Source organism: Arctopsyche grandis, chromosome 3 (assembly GCF_051622035.1).
Source record: "Arctopsyche grandis isolate Sample6627 chromosome 3, ASM5162203v2, whole genome shotgun sequence".
Lineage (NCBI taxonomy): Eukaryota > Metazoa > Arthropoda > Insecta > Trichoptera > Hydropsychidae > Arctopsyche > Arctopsyche grandis.
The window spans coordinates 18,006,342-18,028,461 of NC_135357.1; the positions used below are offsets into that span (position 1 = coordinate 18,006,342).

General features: G+C 31.9%; 1 protein-coding gene across 1 annotated transcript in view; it reads right to left on the reverse strand.

Annotated features, from left to right (window-relative positions):
- The window catches only part of Oamb (Octopamine receptor in mushroom bodies), a 140,209-nt gene that overhangs the window by 48,010 nt on the left and 70,079 nt on the right, over nt 1–22,120 (reverse strand). The window contains exons 2-4 of the mRNA XM_077446739.1: nt 19,693–19,791; nt 17,953–18,417; nt 422–658 (exon numbers count right to left, since the gene is read on the reverse strand). Of these exons, the coding sequence (XP_077302865.1) occupies nt 422–658; nt 17,953–18,216 (501 nt within the window). The 5' untranslated portion in view covers nt 18,217–18,417; nt 19,693–19,791. The remainder of the gene's footprint in view (nt 1–421; nt 659–17,952; nt 18,418–19,692; nt 19,792–22,120) is intronic.

Sequence of the window (22,120 nt, forward strand, 5' to 3'; positions counted from 1 at the left end):
AACTTTCAAAGCTCCACTAATAAACACTTATAATATAACAGAAAAAACTATAACAGAAATACTTAATGTATGTATGCACATATTTAATTACATTCATGTATATTTTAATATTCATATTGAAGAAGTTTGTCGGTAAGTATCAAATAGTTAACGGCGCAGGAGCAGTTGGGATGAAAATTAATATGTTATGATGGACCGAACTATTTTAGACAGGTTGATGGATTGCGAGAGCATGGTAAGCAAAAAAATAAAACGAGAGCGAAAAAGAAAATGTATGAGATGTGCTAAGATTGACGGAAAAAACGGATATCTGGACACGCACGGGGCGGAAACCGACGCGATATTAGATCGGATCTGTCCAAATGGATAAAAATTAAACTGTCGATATTATGTAATAAAATATTTTATTAAATATTCGTACCTCGCGGTCTTTCCAACCGACCAATGGCGGGAAGCAGATGACGAATGACAAAACCCACAGTCCGGCTATCAGGGCTTTCGCTCTTTTTCTGCTCATGAGGCTTGGGTATCTCACAGGTCTGGCTACTGCCACATATCTATCCAAAGAGATGGCACAAAGGTTGAGAATGGATGCTGTGCACATCCACACGTCCACGGCCAGCCAAACCGAGCACCACACGTCGCCGAATATCCATACCTAAAATCAAATAAGTTGTAGTATATTAACAATTATAGAAGATAGAATTATGAATATATGTATGTATGTATATTTTAATAGGTAAAAAGACCTTTATTTAATTGTTCTGTCACTTTAAATGATTTTGATCAGTTGTTATAATAAAAAATCACATCAATAAATAAATTGTCAATAGCTACAATATATGTAAATAGTCAGAAAATGAAATAAGCGATCAGTTTACACACATATATGAGCTGTTATAATTGATTTAAGTCCACGTTTATCTATTTCGAGAAACGAATAAAACATTTATTTACATAATTTTAGCTATTTAGCTAATTTAAAAATACATTTAAATAAATAAAAAAAATAAAAAGAGTAATTTATTATGTAAAAAAAACGTATACGTGGAAACTCGACGACAAGATACACCAAAAAGTCGATAAATTTCAAGTCAGTGAAACGGAGTAGATCCATGTATGTACATATGTATGTACAAACAATGTACATATGTAGCTGGTTAAGTCATTGTTAACCAGTAGAGAGGTCGTTTTTGTTTTTTTCGCAATTTTTGATTCGCATCAATAATCTTTATAACGTTAATTTCATAGAAAAGACTTTTTAGAATATAAATTAGACTGTCATCAATAGAATATTTACAAGACCTGGTATATAATGTCGAGACAATCGACTGTCTTGGTTGAATTAAGTAAAATGCCATATTAAAGTACACTACAATCAACTCTTTTGTTTTACTCCATGAATTTACTATATATATGTACACTTTTGGCCACTTATATAAATATGGATTGTAAATACGCACGAATATTGTTTTAACTAATTGCTTTTGAAACATTAAAAATAACGAGGAAAGTAGATATGTGCCGGAACGGCGTTCCTTGTGTTCTCAAGGAAAAAAAAGCCCTGCATATATCTAGTTATTGACTTACTGACCAAAAATTCAGCAGCCGTTAAAATAAATTTTCAGTATGTTAAATTGAAAATTATTTTTAATATATGACAATATTTTAATTTAAAACGAAATGAAATAAATAATAATTTATGCAATAAAGCAGATCGAATTGATTTTCCACAATTTCAGCCGTCGTTAATTTATTCAATTGTTTCACGAAAAAAAAGAGTTTTTGTGCGGTTTTCCACTTTTGTTTTTCAGAGACAATGTTTGTTAATTTTTTTTTCGTTGAGAGTTACATTGTTGACCCTTTAATATTAACACAATTCGACCCAGAAGTTTAAAGGTCTAAAAAGTTTAGGGAAAAGTTTCAGTTGTCACCCTCGGAAAAAAAGCGGCTTTATTAATTCACTCACTTATGCAATATATTCTACCTCGTATATACAAATGTATATTCACATCAAAAATATAGTTTTATAAATATTTTTACTGGTAGATTTCATGTCATAATTGGCACTTTATCTTAAAAAAACCTTATTCGGGCTCTCGTAAGAAATTAGGGCAATTTTTTAAGCAGCCTGTGTTGAAACACCTTCAGACCCTTGAGGCGGGGGTCCAAAGGGACGCAGAGGTCTGAGCACTCACGGGACGTGAATTATGCTCATTTGTAGGAATTTTTCACTGTCAAACAAACCGTGAGAGTGTCGTTCGAATAATGGACGCGATAGAAAAGCTCTCTTATTGTTTGTGAAAACTTCAGACGAAATCATTCGTACGTATCCAACTACACATATTGTTATCATATTTTAAAAATACATACATATATGAGAAATGAATTTCATATAAAAAAATTCGACAATATTAATCATCGGTACGTTAGGCATGATCGGGCAAAGGTAGGTCGTAAGTCGACATTATTTCAAGTCGGTAGAAATTCACCTTCATCCAAGATGAAATTATTTATTTTTTCGTGTAGCGTGTTCAATATTACTTGTTTAAATTTCAGCACGAATTCATACTCTTTGAGTGAATATGTAAATGAGCCGATTTATAAGCAATAGGTACGTGGAAATCATACCCGACACGAACAATAATCTCATAACCCAAAAAAATAAATACATTTTTGATACACTTTTCAAAATCGATTTCTTGACGTTATTCTTATACGAATGTAAAGAAAATATATAACATATACATATGTATGTATAATATCGTAAAAAACCAAATTGGGAAATGTAATTTCAGATTATATCTATGTATGTACATGTCGGATTAATGAATTTTGATTAGTCAAATATATAATAATATATGAGTATATGTGCATATGAAATCGTAGATATTGTAATATATTTTTTTTGTGTTTGATTGATTAATTAGAATTCAAGATTATGCATAGACGATATCATAAATAGGGTGAGTATTGATTCGAATTTTATTTCATATTAAATTTGAAATGGAATGTTAATATTTCGCTTTAGACAAAGTAGGTGTTGTTAATATTGTATGAACGTATTACACAGAAATTTAAGCATTCTGTATTTTTAACAAATTTGTTAAAAATTTTCCTTAAAAAAACACAAAACATAAAATCTATCGTGATATTTATATCTGATGGAATATGTGTGTATGTACGCGTTACGTGGGCTAATTTAACATTCACGTTGAAATTTCAATGAAAGCAAACTGGTTTCAGATAAGGGTAAAGGGTTGTTTTTTCATTAAAATTTCATATTGAAAATGCTAATTATAAATAAGTGTACCATTACTTCAGTGTATATGTATAATAATAGAATTTATCATGTAAGTGTGAGCAGGCGGAGAGGTTTGAGAAGCCCTCTGGACACCTAACGCTATTTATAAATGACTATCAAACACGCCGAACTACATTTGACGGCCTGAAAACCAGACTGGTACAAGCGACAAAAAGATGAAAGGGAGGGACGTAATAAATTACAATAAAAGAATAAAAGTAAATAACTTAGGACATAACGTACGAAATATCAATCTACGTTTGGGGATGTTTATGTCAATTTTGGATTCGACAAAAGATTGTATATATGTACATACATACATATCATACTCACGTAATCAAAAATAAATGGAAGAGAAATGAAACTAAGAAATTCAGAAAACAAACGGTATGAAAATATTTTTGATGTAAATTTAAAGGGATGCGCAGCATCTAAAGCATCCATGGACGGCACGCCACTGTTACTTATCTATTATATTATATAATATATATTTAATTTCAATTTCAGTTCCGATTTTAATTCCGATTCCCGATTCATATTTCAATTCCATTTCGAATCCAATTTCTACTTCGATTTTGACCGGTATTTATTTCTTTATTATATATTTTTTAGTGCATAATTTAATATGGCATAGCCCATGCGATGATATTTCATCGGGCATAGCACTAGTAATATATAAATTGACTATCATAAATGCTTAAACAACACATAAATACAAATATATAATATTATTATTAAATTTTAAGATGTACTATATATGTATGTAGGTGCAATGCATAATAAAATATCCCGTAGGTATATGTATATCTTGCTCGAGAAAGCTCCCCGCCCAGTAAGCATTTTGCTTTACAGCACATCGACTTTTGTACATGGTGCGATCGTTTCCTTGAAGCAATCCTTATAAGACTGCGTACTAAGAAGACATCGTTAAATCAGATGCCAGAGAAAATGAACCGTTTGGATTAGATTCGTATCAACATATGTATGTACCTATACGGCTGTAATTGGTTTTGTTTGGCGAAAGTTTTCGCCTAAATTTGACTTTCCCTACAAATTCCAAACTACATTTCAATGACTACAGTATACCTATATATTGGACGGATCTACCTCACGGACCCGAATGTGAAACGCCCGAAAATGCAAATATCGGAAGGCAAAGATCGAAAATCGAAAGATCTTACTTAAGTCGAAAAATAAAAAAAAGGTAAATGGTAAACGGTACATACTCACTTAATTTGCGCGAGCAGGATACAACAGGAACAAGAGGAACAGGCTTTTCCTTCCGTATTCTGCGCGCGCACATTAATACGGGACGAAAAGCCTGTTCCTCTTGTTCCTGTTGTATCCTGCTCGCGTAAATTAAGTGAGTATGTACCGTTTACCATGCACCCTTTTTACAATAGATGAAGTTTTGTGATCATGCGAAAATTCGAACTCGAGATTTTGACTGATTCGAACTCAGAATCGATTACTGATTACGTTTTCTTGATCTAAAAAAATGTGTGTGTGTCTGTGTATTTTGGGGATTTTTTGAACACCGTTAATCCTATCGAACTGAAACTTAGTATCAGTTACCGAATTACGTTTGTTGTTTTTCTCAGAAATCCTTTGATTTATTGAATTGAAATTTCATATCTAGTTTATTAATGAAATTGCAATTTAGCTACTTAATTGGTTTATCGTGTTCATATTATCAACTAGCAGCATAGATCAGTGGAGCGTGTAATGCTTTCAACTGAGTGGCCACGGGTTCAATCGTGCTGCAGGCCAGATCTTGGATATGTGGCTCTAGGTCGATCGTTTCCTATCCGAGTTTGCCAATTTATCTGACTTTCATTGAAACGGTTCCACAAATGTATTTCTCGCAAAGTTTTCAGCATCTTGAATTTGCTGATTTATAAATTTACTCATAGATGTCTTTATGATGCTCTGTGAAATTACTGTATAAATTATTTATCGATGTGTATAATTAGCCAAGAAGGGGCATTGGGGTTTACCTGTTAGGCCTTCTTGGTATATGCATATGTACATATTTACATATGTATAAAAAATATAATATGGCATGATATCATATTTAGACTGGTTTAAAAAAAATGCATATTTTTATATAAAAATATATAAAAAATAAAAATAAATTACCACAGATGACGCTATTGTATAATAAGAATATATGTATATAAAAACGGACGTGATGTATGTATGTTTGTGGGTATGTGGCGAACGTTTCGAGAAGCATGGAGATTTCAAATAACACATTTTGTATACTCCTACGTTATGCATAGGGATGTGGCGTGACGATCGATCGTGTCAAGGAAACGCGGGGTAGCGGTGAAATGGGGTAACGGGGAAGTGGGCTTCCAGGGACCTGAGTGTCTGACATATGCTCCTGATATTGAGCACTTGCGTTGAAATTGGTGACGTAAGCGTTAGATGCGCGGAGCGTATACACATCCACGAAGGCACGCACACACATTAATTCATCATTACGACGCGGGCGAACGGGTAGCGTTTAATGAGCGCTTGAATTTTTACGATTAAAGGCGCGCGTGCCTACAATTTACCTTACACTATATTTACATAAATATTAAAACATATTACTTTATTTTAATTTGTGTATCAATTACTATCTGATACCACCCGTTGAAATCAACGGGCATAACACTAGGTGTATAATAATAACTGTATTATTAATAATAATTTATTAGTACTTGCATATGTTACACCGAATCCGTGAAATTGTCTATTACACGCATTCGGCAAGAGAATTGTCGAACGCGTGGAAAATGCAAGCACGTTGCCCAGTTCACGGATTCGGCAAATTCTTTGCCGAATGCGTGACCTGGACAGCGTGTTATATTATAACCAAGTGTCAAAGTGACAGCTGAATAAGGATGTTTAATTTAGTTTAATTTACATATTATTATGTATAATATGACTACAAAAATATGTTTCGATCATCTCATATAACTTATACATAAATTAATGCTATTTTTATACATTTTGATCAATATTTTAACAGTTGGAATTTTATACCTTGTGAAGAATCAGTATTATATTACAAATATTTAATTTTATTACACATGTCCCAGAACATGGCTCTAGCCTACACCGACCAGACCAATTGTACATATGAAAATATGAGCGGCTAAGAAATCACCCGGTGTGAAACGCTGTATCTAACTGCATACGTTTCTCCGGAGCCGGAGATGCATTTGTCTTGAGGATCAAAACAGCCCTGCATGACTTCGGCTTTGGAACATTTTGTATTTTAACAATCTTTTGTATTTTAGTCTTTGTATTTTAACATTTTGTATTTTACACTGTAACAACTCCTGTAAAATGCGCCAAATTTAAATTTGAGCAAATTCTATCTGTGACGGTGGGAAAAGTTGAAAAAATTGTTGAAATTTTTAATGTTAATTTATATCATGTAAAAATTATGTACTATGTATGAACACACAGTTAGTTCCACTGTATGTTTGTGTAAAAGAAACGTTAGTGACTAATTGTTTAAATTTAGGGTACATTTTTAGCCCATTCTCAAAGACTTCAAAGAGTGTTTTTCTGTAATAGTCCCTTGTCGAAACAATTTTTGTATTTTAGTTTGAACCAATGAGTGAGAGGTGACTACGAGATTGTTAAAATACAAAATGTTCCAAAGCCGAAGTCATGCGGGGCTGTTTTGATCCTCAAGACAAATGCATCTCCGGCTCCGGAGAAACGTATGCAGTTAGATACAGCGTTTCACACCGGGTCATTTCTTAGCCGCTCATATTTTCATATGTACAATTGGTCTGGTCGGTGTAGGCTAGAGCCATGTTCTGGGACATGTGTAATAAAATTAAATATTTATAATATAATACTGATTCTTCACAAGGTATAAAATTCCAACTGTTAAAATATTGATCAAAATGTATAAAAATAGCATTAATTTATGTATAAGTTATATGAGATGATCGAAACATATTTTTGTAGTCATATTATACATAATAATATGTAAATTAAACTAAATTAAACATCCTTATTCAGCTGTCACTTTGACACTTGTCCACACTGTCCAGTTCTAAAAAACAACACCGGAGCGCTGCTGTCTATTTGCCGACTCCACGCTTTGAGCAGACAAATTCATGCCGAATACACGCATTCGCCAAAGAATTTGCCGAATCCGTGAACTGGGCAACGTGCTTGCATTTTTCACGCATTCGGCAATTCTCTTGCCGAATGCGTGTAATAGACAATTTCACGGATTCGGTGTAACACATACAAAAAATTGACATAAGTACTAAACGGTGTCACCTTGGGGCAACCTGTCACGGCGCCTGTGTCAGAAATGTATGTAAATATGTATAATGAAATAAAATAAAAATATTAGTAAACATAAATAAAATAATATTAAGAGCCTTTTTTATTTTTTTTACTAGCCTCTTCTTATTTCACTGTCGATTTTATCATCTGACGAAATTTGGGTTTTTATTACTTTTGTATTTGCCTCCAAAACAATTTATTATATTATATATTTCTCAACGAAGTGAGACTATTTTCTTGTATATAAATTATCACATATACCTATAATCAGTGGTGTGTGTAGTGATAAATAAAAAAGTACCAGGTCGGTGTTTAATTTTTACGACCCCCTAATTTAAAAAAAAATATGTATCCTAATATTGGTAGTTCAAATATTTATATAAAAATCAAATGCTAATTAACAAATATGATGGGTTTTTTTATATTTCATAAAAACTCAAATGGGCATTTGATTTCATGTGATCCAAAATATTTGTTCTTAATCATTTTTATTGCAGTTCTCGAATTTCCGTTTGAAGATATTGATTTGGACCTGGCCCGACTACACCACTGCCTATAATATTATATTACATACATATATACCTATGCGCACACATTTTAGCTAAATAAACTTAATATTGTCAACGTCACTTTGATTAAATCGCATAAGCTCAGTGTTAAGTGGCTTGAGTGCGACACGCAAAAAGGAAACTCATATCTCCAAAGTAGTCACGTAATTGAAAAATGAGAATTTGTATTCAACTATCAACACGGTCGATGATTTTAAATTTTGCTCAAATAATAAATTACAAAAATAAAATATTTGGCGTGTTACCTTTGTAGGTCCATCTTTTCGTATTTATTTCTTATCAAGACTTTATTGTGTAGGTACACATACATACATACGATATATGTATGTATGTACATATATATTTGAATTTAATAAAACGAAGCAAAATACTCATATGCAAAATCAATTTGTGATATTTTTTAGATATTAAAGATCACCGGAAAATCATAATATGAGATATGAAATTTCCATGGAAATGTACACAGAAGGAAGTTTACATATAAACATATTGAATATCGCGTATATTACAAGTCGGAATATCTTAAATTATTACAACGCAGAAAATACTCTGTTAGCGACATCAGCGGAAGAAAAATGATTAATGAGGGACGCTTTTATCTTTGTTGAAAAAAATGTAAGCTAAGCTGACTTCGCAATGACATATTTAGCGAACCTTCATTTTCAAACATTAAATGAAAATTGAACCTTCCATATTTGCATTCAGCAATGTAAAATGATGTAAAAAAAATGAATGAAAGTGTGATGTCAGAAATTGTACGCTCTGCTGGTATAAAGTAAAAAAAATATGAATTTTTAAGTGTAATATATTTTATGGAACAGCGAAAAACTGCGGTTCTTCGAGTGTGAAAAGCAAAATACAATATGTATGCGAATCGCGCGGGGCGAAATACGCGTTATCTATAAATATGTGAGAAATTTGTCGATTTCTATGTCGACGGCTTACGTTTTCAAATCTCAAAGGGGCGATTTGGGAGTTTCGAGTTTTTCCCACCGGAAAATTCGCGTGTTATAACGACGGAAAATTTCCGTAGCTAAGCCCTCTCCCCAGATGCGGATGATAAGCTCTTTCGATACGTCTGTAATTATGAATATCTAGTTCCGGTTTTATGAATATTAGACAGTGTACAAAAACCTTTGTAAGTGATCAACGTGACGCAAAAATATAACAACCACGAAAAAATACATTTAACCGTGTTGCTAATATTAAGTGTTTCTTATAGAGGTTTTGAAGGATCATAATGGATATCACAAAGCCGCTTCAAACTGTATCTATCGCATAAAATTATTATAAAATAAATGGAAAATTTGTTTCCATTCAATTCGGAATTCTATGTAGATACAACAGAGGCAGACATTGAATGAAATATATTTGAAATAACAGAGAAACTTCTGTCTCCATTAATCCTAATCTGATGAAGCTCTGCAAATGGTTTTTTAATGGAAATAATTTTTATACACTTTTGTATTTAAGAGCATCGCCACAAAACAAGTTTCGTTTTTTACATACCTCCTTTGCATTTCACATGGTTTTCGTGTTAGTGGCAATTTTTATATCTCTTATATCTTATCTGATCGTTTTCATACTTTGCCATATTGCTCATTTTGGTCATCAATATACGTTAATGTATCGTCTGCCATTACGTTGAAGATAAAATATCGTATACAATGCGTATCAAATATCCACAATTTCGGATACGGTGACGTCTATGGCAGTCACGGCAAGCTACTATAATCTATCTTCAACCTTTTCGCCGTGATATGGCCATATCAGATTTTAATTGTTTAAACGCCTATAATTCACTCTATATTTTATAAAATTTGATCTATAGGTTCGGGTTATCTCAAATATTTAAATATTTATAGTTTCAACTCTCATATGTATATGTAAATTTCAAATTTGGCGTCTAGCTTCATGTAATGTAATACACGATATATATTGATTTTTGGCCAAATATGTCAGATCTGACATTTCACGGCTAAAAGTATATCTCTTCACTGAGTTTTATCTGCGAGATAAGTATTCAATAAGAAGTTATGTTGTATCTAATTGTTAATATGATTTACAATAAGCTTACATACATTTAGTTTTGTTCAATAAGCTTACATACATACATCACATACAATTATTTTTAGTTATCAGCTGATTTAATTTATCAGATGATTGAAAAGTTCATTTCTGTAAATACATAAACTCATTTATGGACAATCATACATTGATAAACTATTCTTAAAGCAAATCATTAAAGCAATCTTAGTATTAATAAACTATTCTAAACTGTAAGGTTCCCGGCATAAATGAGTATACATATTTTCGGCAGCAACTAATTACCTCAAATTTAAAATTAAACTTTTTCAATAAATTATGATGTTGATACATGTTTATATGGAAGCTTACAGGATTCCGTCAGTTGAAAGTCTATTGGATTTACTTTGGGTGATGCTCTCTGGCGGTTTAAATCCTTAGTTAAAATACGTACATATGTCTTGTACATACATATATTCAGTGTCAGACTGGCCATACAAGCGAACATGCCCGATGGCATGTGGGCCCCACCATCTGTTAGAAAATATGGGCCCTCAGTAAAATTAAATAACTTTTTAACTATTTCACGTGTGTAAAAATGTATAGGATATTGCACTTTGGGACCTGAAGTTTGGGTATTTCAACAAAACAAATTTTGTACGATATACAAAAACAACTAATACCTGCTTTAACAGCCCAAGGATCGGTTAACTTTTTCTATTAGGCTCGAAATGTAAGTTTCAACATTTGCGTGGGCCCTTTTGCCGGGCCCATTTCCAACGTCAATATTATGTATATACCAATACCTATGTAACAACTACCTACTGAAATAAAAATGGTAATAAACAAATTTCCGCGAATAATATAAACTGAATTGTTTAAAACAATTTTGATAGGACGATTCATCATCAACCAGCGATTTAAATTTACTTCATACTTTCAAAATAACATTTGATTATACTTCGACGATATAGTAAGATTTAAATACACAATTTTAAACAGTTTCCGAATATAAAATCTATTCCTAATCTAGACACATCTATGTAAATAGAAATATAGGATAAGGGCCCCCTCCCCAAATCCCGATTTTCGAGTAACATTAATTGAAAATATTATGCATTTTTTTCAGGGACGTAATTTGGGGGGGGGGGCATAGGGGGCACTCGCCCCTCTAAATTAAGGAATAGTGTGAATTTTCGAAAATATTATGAAAAATTAATGATTAATGAGATACTATGGATCTATGAAAACTACGTTTATTTCGTATGTATGTTACTTTTGGGTAACTCATAAAATAATCGCTGGTATGTGGAAAAAAAAGATTTTATTATTTCGAAGCATAATAAAATCTTTTTTTTTTATATTTTGGTTTTTAAGTGGTATGCCTAGGGTAAAATTCTTATAAATTGTTCATCCTATGGAGCGAATCGTTAGAAAGATCCCCTTTACTTTATTTTGTCTCAAAAACAGATGTTTTTTTTTGTTACAGATATATTTTTTGAAAAAATATAGATTATAAAAACAGATATATTTTTTGTTTTCAAGAAAAGTTTCAAATTAATATTTTACTGAATCGGTTCAATCACAAATGGTTTTATTTCTCGTATTTTTATTTTATTTGCAGACGTCCATTCTCTCACAAAACAACGAATGAGATGGATTTAAATCCATATGTAAATTCATGTGTAACGAATTCGGTCCAAAAAAATTTTTAGTTAGTTAATAAAATTGCTTTCTGACCAAAACCTTATCAAATTTAGTACATAAAGAATACAAATATAAATTTTCTGCTTGATAAGTTCAGGGGTGTGGTAAAATTTTTTTTTACTTTTTTAAGAGGAAAAAATCCCACTTCTGGTTAATTAAATTTAACGATTTTTTTATTATATTTTCATCACATTGACACAAGGAATTATACATAAAATCGTGAATAGCAGACATATTTAAAGGGTCGATTAAAATAGTGGAAGAAAAATCCGGTAAACTGCCAACAGGAGTAAACTGTCACTTTCAGTTAACGGGTGTTCACGAAATTTTACACACACTCGGACACAGAGCCACACACATTTTTCTATATTATGTAAACGTGATCAGTGATCTATTCTGAGTTCGGATTTTCGCATGATCACAAAACTTTATCTATTGTTATTACGTACATACATACATATGTACATAGATAAAGTGAAAAGTCGGTAGAAGTTAATTGATAGTTTTTTAGTGACTCAGTTTGATAGTCGATTTTTGTTGAAGATTTTTGGAAAAAAAATTTTTTTTTTTTTTACGTAGTATTTTTTATAATTATTTTTTCAAAAATAAGCTTATTTTTTCATATTTTATAACTCAATAAGGTGTGTGCAAAGAATATTTTCCATTTTTATTCCGATATAAAAAAGATTTTTTGAAAAAAAAATCAATTTGACCAATCTTTGCCTTTTTCTTGGGGGGGCCCCAAGAAAAAGCTGGAATGACGTCCCCAATTGTTTTCTACCGAAAGTAAAAGCCGCTTTTATGCCGCATTCTATAATATTTACCTAGGACAAGGGTTAAAACAAAATATACAATGTAATTTATGGATCTATTTTGCTTTTGCCATTTTTCTTGAACCTAAATTTGTATATTCCCATTTTTGAAAAAAAAAATTTTTCCCCTTGATTTTTAGCGTGATGGAAAGGAGAAAATTTTGTTATATGGGGGGGGGGGACAAATTTTTTTAACCCAGGGGGGCCCTCTTAGACTCCTGGCATGCACTGATTTCAGTCCCAGTCCGCCACTGCATATATTCATGTATTTTGTAATACAGCAGCTCTCGTTCCGTAGATGCATATATAAAATTTTAAGATTCAAACATCTTTGCAACTGGACTTGATGACTATGATTTATAGAAATACTACATATTGAGATTTTAAAGTGCCTTTAAAGTCATTTAGATGCGATATTACTCAACAATGAAAATAATTATAAATAATAATTAAATTCATTTGTAAATAATTATAATTAATTTATAAATGATAATTAAATTACTATGTATAAAATAGTTGAAATAATTTGTAAAATATTGTATTCATAAATCAATGTCTGTAGCATTTAAATCAGTGCTACTCTAACATTTTGAGTTGGCGGACCAGCATATATTTTTATTTAGTAATTCTCACGGGCTGCTTGCGTCGCCGCATTGAGGTATTATACAAAGTAAGTTCTGTAACACTAAAAAGTAGAAAATAAAAAAACTTTAGTAAAAAAAGGTTTTTTTAAAAACATGCCTCTTTTTGGTTTTGTATATGATTTTAAGATATATAAAAAAAGTTTAAGCCGGGATCATAATTTTGATTGAAACCCCAATCATTGAAATCATTTTGATTGAAACCCCAATCATTGAAATCATTTTGATTGAAACCCCAATCATTGAAATCATTTTGATTGAAATTTTAATCCCACACATTTGTACATTTGTTGTTGAAATATTGTTTAAATTGCCTTTTTATTTTAATAAATTAATTGTATTTAATTTATTATATATTTATTTAATTATTTATTATATTTTAGTACATTCTTTGTTTATATACATTTATTTTACTTGAGTTTTTTTAATATAGTTTTTTTACTAAAGTTTTTTATATACATTTATTTTTTATATTTTAGTACATTATTTTTTATAGTGTATACATTTATTTTGTTACATGAGTTTTTTTACTAATGTTTTTTTACTTGAGTTTTTTATATATCTTATTTGACATTCACTTACATAACTGCATTAATGCTATTGCATACCTTTACATAGTTAAAAATATAAAAGTTATTAATTAGACATTTGAAAGTGACGCGACTGCTCCAGAAAACGTCGAAAGATAATTCAATTATAATAAAAGCAAGAATATAACGAATGCAATTCGATTACAATATAAATATGGTCTGAATCGTGAATTTCACGAAAGTAGAAGACTTTGACTTTGGAGAAAGATACTCGCAATTAGTAGCTCCATCCTTGGACTTAAATCCTTGCTTTGATTAATTGGATTATTCTGTTCCCGGATTCACGCAAATTTTTGTCTTTCCTTTATTTACTCGAGTATTCCGATTTATTCTAGTATCATACCTCTGAGAAGGGAAACACAAAGATAAATTACAAAAATTATTCAATAATGCAACCCGACATTTCGATACAACATTTTAGGTCAAACATACATGTACATATGTATGTATGTAATTGTTGAATTTTAAGTATGTACAATATTTGCTTTTCATCTTAATGTATTATCAACAAAATTGAGCACATATATATTTTTTGTTTTATTATAATTTCGGCACCGGAAAAACAAAAATATTTATCTTCACTCTCGTATGCCGCCGCGAGTCAACAGCTTGATAAAAGCTAATAGGCCGAACAAAACAAAACAAATAAAGGTGCGGTGGTAGACTTTATATCGATCTACTATACATATGTTGTGTATATATGTATATTTGTAAATAAATATATGTACATACATACATATATTTGTTTTCTTGTCTCTGGTGGCTTTATCAATCATTTATTATATTAAATTATTATCCGAACTCCATCTAAATAGGGGATCAACGCTAAACGATAATAGATAGGACTCTCGGTGGAATGGTTATTCAGAGAGTCTTAGACTGAAAAGTCACAAATGTAAGAGAGAATCGATTTCTTTCAAATTTAAAAGCTGTTCGAGAAGCTTCCGCAAAGCTCGGTGGGTGGTGCATCGTTATATGTTAGATTTCGTCCGTACGTGCGAATCCCCCGATGAGAAAATCTTCCTGACAGGTATTTTTGCTGGCAAAATTCATATTGCGAAATAAATCCCACTCGGCGGTCGTAAATGCACACCCACACATGTATACATAGATAAAATGACTTTTTTCTAAGAACAACATCGCGAAGGAAACGCAAATGTGACGCGATAAGCCTGCGAATAAAATATCATAACTGTCTATCAAAACTCGTATCCGTTATATAAGTCTCAATTTATTCATCATAAGGTTTTGTGAAAGGAAAATATATTTATACCATACAATATATTAAAAGACCTGTAAATTTTATTTTTATTACAAAATGTTTGAAATCAATACATACATAGTGAATCAATTTAGTAAAAAATGACACACTCGAATTATCGTATTGGATATGTAAAATGAATATATGTACATACATATGTATATCAAAGTTCTCTAAGCGTTAAGAGTTTTTGTGTGTTTATTATATGTAATCATAAAAAAACATTGTTGGATTTGGTCGCTGCTTCTCAACATTTATCGGCTTTCTGCCTGTTGGGTCAAGGTCATCGATAAAATACTTAACGTAAGCGAGAAGGTAGGTATGGGTATAATGCAAAATTGATTAAAGTACACCGATCGCCAAAGGATTAAAGAGATTTGAGGGTCGGAGACATTTTAATACCCGAGACGTGCGACCGTCATGAAGCCTTTGAGGGGGACTTGTGGAAAATTTACACTTTTCCCGCCTCTTCGATACTCTTATCTACATACATATATAACTATGTACAGCTAGACTGAATTATTTTAGTTGAGAAAATTAAATTTAAAAACTACACCCTGGACCGCCCTTGGATTCATCTTAGAGAGTGCAGTAATTAAATAAATGTATGTACATATATAATTTTTTTTTTAATTAATCATTTTGAGATATTTTATGTTGATGTGGTGAAATCTTAAAATTATTTAAAAGTTTCACGTGTTTTGAAATTAAACAATATACTTACCTTGAACCCAACAATGAAATATTAGGACAATGATACATAAAATTATTGAATCACGACATTTGCTACACTAATACTATTATATTTAGAATATGATCGATTAAATTATTTTAATTTTTTTTGAATTTTTTTAGTGAAGCATGTCATAAAAGAAAACATCGAAAGTTTGGGATCATTTCACACTGCTGCCAGTAGCGGGATCTCTATCAAAAACACGAAATAAAGCATGCTGCGAAGTGTGTAAATTAGAAATAGCTGCTCGAAATTCAAGTACATATGTACATCAGCACTAATAACGCATCTTAAAACACATAATATATATCCAAATGAAAAACGAGAGAGTGACACGTCAATTAATTCGGTTTTTATCGCCGTTTACATAATAAATAATTTAAAATCTGGAAGATTTTGATTTTGGACCCGGACCCGTCGGGTTTTCAAAATATTGGACCCGGACCCGTCAGGTTTTGAAAACCCGGGTTTTCAGAAACCCAAGTGACCTATCCCTCATTATCAATTGAGCCGTTATATTTGAAAGTGGACGTCCAATTTTCAGTTGCAAAAACACTATTTGTGTTTGACAATTTACAAATTGTTATCACTTATTTTCATTCGATATGTCCAGAATCTTAGAAAAGCAGAATAAACAAATAACAGGCCACCAGTATTTGTAAATGTGTATTGTTAAACGCAAAACATTATATTTAATGTGTTGCGAGATATTTCTTGAAATTTTTTTATTTTATTTTATTTTCCAGGAAGGCTGGACAGCAAGACTCAATGCGCGTTTATAGACAATTAATTACAAACACTGCAGCATTTTTATTACATAAATCACTGTATTTTGAGAAGCTGATGAACACGAAATTTATAATTAATTAATCCATTGAGACATCTATGGATTTAGACGTCTACATACATTTTTACAAATTGTACATACATTAAATACAGAAGATTTGTGACAGCAGGTAGGATGACTTTTTAACCAATTTTGAGGAACCGTTTCAACAATGATCAGATACAATTAACAAACTCTGATAATAAACGATCGACTTGGAGTCACAAATATCCAAGTCTAACCAGCAGTATATAATAAAGAATAGCACGGGATCGAACCCAATAATATCTTGGTGCTAAATATAAACTGAACCACTGAGCCATACTGCTGGCTAATGAAGAAAAGTGGACTTTTGCCACTTTCAATTGTAACGACTCAATTACATATTTCTAGATTAATAAAACCAACAAAAATTGACCGCGAATGATCAATCTGGATTTTATAAACTTACTAGCTGAACCCGGCATGCGTTGCAATGCCACAATAACGCATGCTATTCCCGTTCCCGTTCCCATTTCTGTTCCCATTCCCGTTCTCGTTCCCGTTCCCATTTGTCGGAAAAACGCAGGCAGCGAACACATTTGAAATTATTGCGTTGCAATGACACTCATTCCGTTTTTCCCATTTCCGTTTCCGTTTTTTCACGTTTTTTTTTCACAGTAATCGTCCCGGACACGCATACAACAAATCCTGAAAGTTCCATCGTAATCGGTTCTGTGGTTTAGTCGCCTATTCGAGACACACAGACAGACAGACATACAGACAAATCAAATTTTTGATTTTAGCTAAGATTTTTTTTCTTTTTTGAAAATAAATTTTATATTTTATCATTGTACCAATGCGAGTTGCCCCAAAGCGAAACCCATGGTTTCAAACTTGTACATTTATAGGTCATAAATTTGAAATCATATTGAAATAGTGGTGACAAATAATATGTAGGAATGGTTTTGCTATTTTGGTAAGGAACCGTTTCAAAAATGAAATCAGATAAATTGGCAAACTTTGATAGAAAACGATCGATTAGCAGCACTGCAGAAATACTTCAAATGATTTTTTTTCAATCTAGGTTAACCCAGGCCTCGAGCCCACGAGTCTCTCGGTGGTTAACGTTAACGCAACTATCTGATTGCTCAATCAGTGAGTAGTTTAACGTTAATTAGGACATTGAAATAAAGTTACCTTGAAGACTTCCCAGGTGGCAGAAAATGGCAGTACGGCAATTCCAACTAGCAAGTCGGCAACCGCCAGAGACACGATGAACAAATTGGTAACACTCCTCAGCTTCGAAGAGCAGAAAACGGCCGCAATGACTAGACAGTTGCCGACGATGACCAGCACGTTGATGATGGCGAGCACAGTGAGGCTGGCCAGTAACGAAGGGTCACTCCATTGCACCGACTCCCTGAGTGCGGCGCAAGCACTCTCATTCAAAGAGTTGTGCATCTTCGACGAGGTCCCTTACAAAAATACCACCTCTCGAACACCGGTGTTAAGTTAGTGCGAATGTGCGATGACGATGACGTTGACGCTGTTGCAGCCATAGCTCACGCTACGCACACGCATAGCGCGTACTATGCACTCGAAGCTATAATACTTCAGACACTGAGTTAATTATTTCGAGCACACTTCACACTGGCACGTATTCTGAAAACCAAAAATCACTATTATATTCAGCGTAAAACAATTTTAGAATAGTCACTAACACTTTTAAAACATACATATATACATATTTGGAAAAATCCCACACTCGAGATTTTTACTTTTTTCATATAAATTTCATAAAAGTAGTCACCATGGCGACAACACTAATGAAAATATAAAACTCTTTCAAAAGCCAAGTCAACTTTTATAGAGATGATCTTTCGTATAATTAGACTTTCAGTTCGGTCGATATTCTAGACTATTTTTTAAACCTATTTTTATATTACTTTGCAGTCTAAAGGAGATTTATTAAATCTCATACTTGCATATGTACATACAATGATGTATTCATTTTTTATCTCCGACTATAAGAAAAATATTAAATACACACTTGATATGGGAACTTTTTTTTTCAATTCTCGCCAACAATTCAAAGACTTACATATTTCAAACATAAATGAATGGAAATAAAAATGAGAAAAATCAATTTTGTAGTACTTTTATCGTTTAACATTATGCAGTTTTATTGCAGTGTAAAAGGTGTTTCATCGTCGTTAATGTCACAGTTAATTGCAAAAGTGCAGGCAATTAAATTTCGCGGAAAATGCAGTTGATAATATCTTTTGCATTTGCCGCGCAATTAAATAACTATGTAATAATATTAATAAGAATTATGTGAAGTAGTGTAATACTTCATAAACAAAACATACACAGTCAGAAAATGGAATTTATTTTCTAAATATATGAATGTACATACATATGTACATATGTATATACAAACATATGTATGTACATATGAGCCGTTATATTTGAAAGTGGCGGTAGTCCTATTTTCAGTTCCAAAAACACTATTTCTGTTTGACTTAATTCACAAATTGTTATCACTTCTTTAATTTCGGTATGTCCAGAATCTCAGAAAAGTAGAATAAACGTAAAAAATAAATAAACGCAAAACATTATATTTAATGTTTCGCGGAATATTTTTTTTCAAAATGAAGAAAAGTGGACTTATTCCACTACCAAATCTAACGGCTCATATACTTATACATAACGGCATATATATATATATATATATATATATATATATATATATATATATATATATATATATATATATATATATATATATATATATATATATATATATATATATATATATATATATATATATATATGCCGTTATGTATAAGTATATGAGCCGTTAGATTTGGTAGTGGAATAAGTCCACTTTTCTACATACGTATGTGTAATATATATAACAAAGTTATGATCACTCACGCATTCTATGTTTTATTCGGTTGTTTACAATCAATAAATGATTTTATGGTAATATAGACTCGTTTCGTTAGGAACACTCACTGGATTGTTCTCCATGTCCTGAAACAAAAACAAATAGACAGATGATAAAAATACAAAATGCATGGACATCATAAAGAATAAATTAAATTTAAATCGTTTCAAATGACACTGAAAAAACTCAGTTCAAAATATAGTATCGAGCGGTCGAACATTCCAAATATAAAACGAATTGTGAAAACGCTATATATTGTAGAAAAAGGTGTGCCTTTGTCGCTTCTACCGGATGTTTTCGCTTCACTAATTTAGGGTAGGGGGGGGTGTCACATTGATGAAAATTTCGTCTAGTGAGGGTCCTTCGTCCCTAAATCAGCAGGCGGTTTTTCCCGATTATACAGAGCAAGGACGATGGATGTCCGATTTAAAAGGTCGCACGATTAAGGATTTCACGCGACGCAAATGAACCATCACTGATGTCAGTCGCTTTCGGTGGAAATTCGTCCCTTCGGAAAATCTGACGGGGGAAAAATCGCAATTCTCACTTAATTAATTCTACGACATTCCTTCGACCGGACGTCAATTTTTTATATTAAAATCTTTTCATTTCAACTTTATCGGACAAAAAATGGAGATGCTTTAGTCAATTATTGTACCTTTACAATTTTAAAATATTTCAAATACACATGTACGTATATACATACATACATATGTACATATATGAATTAGAACTTAAGATTAAAATCTAGAACATTTTTATAAATGGATTTAGTTTTTCTCATACAATGTTTTTTTTTTATATCTACAACTTCATCACTCTTTTTAATATAGTCTAAACTATTAAATTATATAAAAAGAATCCAAATTAAATCGAAGAGCACAAAAAAGCTGTAGAATGAACCAAAACTGACATATTAGCACAGTATGTTAAGAGATCGAGATCCATGCTTTAACAACCATACTCGCGATTTATTCAATAAAGTAAAAGTTCTCATAAAAAAGTTTCATCCTAAAACATGGACCATCGATGATAACAAGGATACAATAAATCAGGACGATAAGGTAATTAGCAGATGGAAATAATACTGCGCAGAATTGTACGAGAATGACGGATAATAAAAAGGTTCTGACTCCAGATTAACCTGACATAATTCTTCAAGAAGTGAAGAACTCCACCAAAAAGATAAAAAATCAAATCACCTGTAAAATACTGAATTCAGGCCGAGTTTTTTAAGATATTGGATGACAATGGTATCAGAATGCTTCTGGATCTTTGTAATTCTGTTTGTAAATCGGAAATATGGCCACTAGAGTGGGTTGAATCTATATTTAACAATTCATAAGAAGAGATCAACAAAAAAATGTGGAAATTACAGAACAGTCGTGCTCTTATCTAAGTAAAGTATTGCTCTATATACTGAAGGCAAGACTGAAATATTACCATGACTGGTAAATTCCGGAATAGAAAAATAATTGAGAAAGTCGAGAATTTAAGGTTCCCATAATATTTTGCTTCATAGATTACATAAAAACTTTTGACGGTGCCAATTATGTAATGCGGTAACAGTAAGATTAGATAAGTTATTTTTGGAAAAATTTCAAGTCCAAAAAGGTGCCCGACAGGGATGCATACTTTCTCCTGATCTTTTTAATATAAATGGAAACAGATGAATATAATGAGAAGAACACTCGACGGATGGGAAGGTAGAATAACAATAGATGGCAGAAAGATTCTAACATCAAAGTTGGGGACGACATGACGTTAATGATCTGTTATGAGGATGAAATGGCTGAACCACTTCGTAAAATAGAGATAGTGAGTAGAGTCCTAGGTCTAGAGCAGTGGTTCTTACCGGGGGCGCTATAGCGCCCCCTTTTGGGTGTCTTAAACATCTAGGGGGGAAGGGGGCTTAATTTTTTAGCATTTAAGAAGATCTGCAGGAATTCGAGTGAGCGATGTGATCACAGACTTGCATGAACTTGTAATAATATATTGGGTAATTAATCCATTATTATTAGATGTAGAAAGTGTCAAATACCTTGTAGATAAAAAAGCAGTTTATTGATCTGCAAAATGACTTACGAAAATAGCGCACTCAAACGAGGCTCAGGGATCTCATTGATTTTTAAATAAAAATTTCCTATTGTATCATTTACATTTTTATTGAAATAAAATTATAATGTTGTAATGATAATATGGCAATAAGTACATAATGCTTAAGAACTTCTACATATTTATTATAATATCATGTATTTTTTATAATTTTTTATTTGTAGAAAAACATAGAGAGAACAGTATAATTTTATAATTTATTTTTTTCTGGGGGGGGGGGTAATTTTACTGTGATATAGGGGAAGATTCATTTAATATGCTTAAGAAACAAATATCATACTCTTTGATAGATTTAAGACT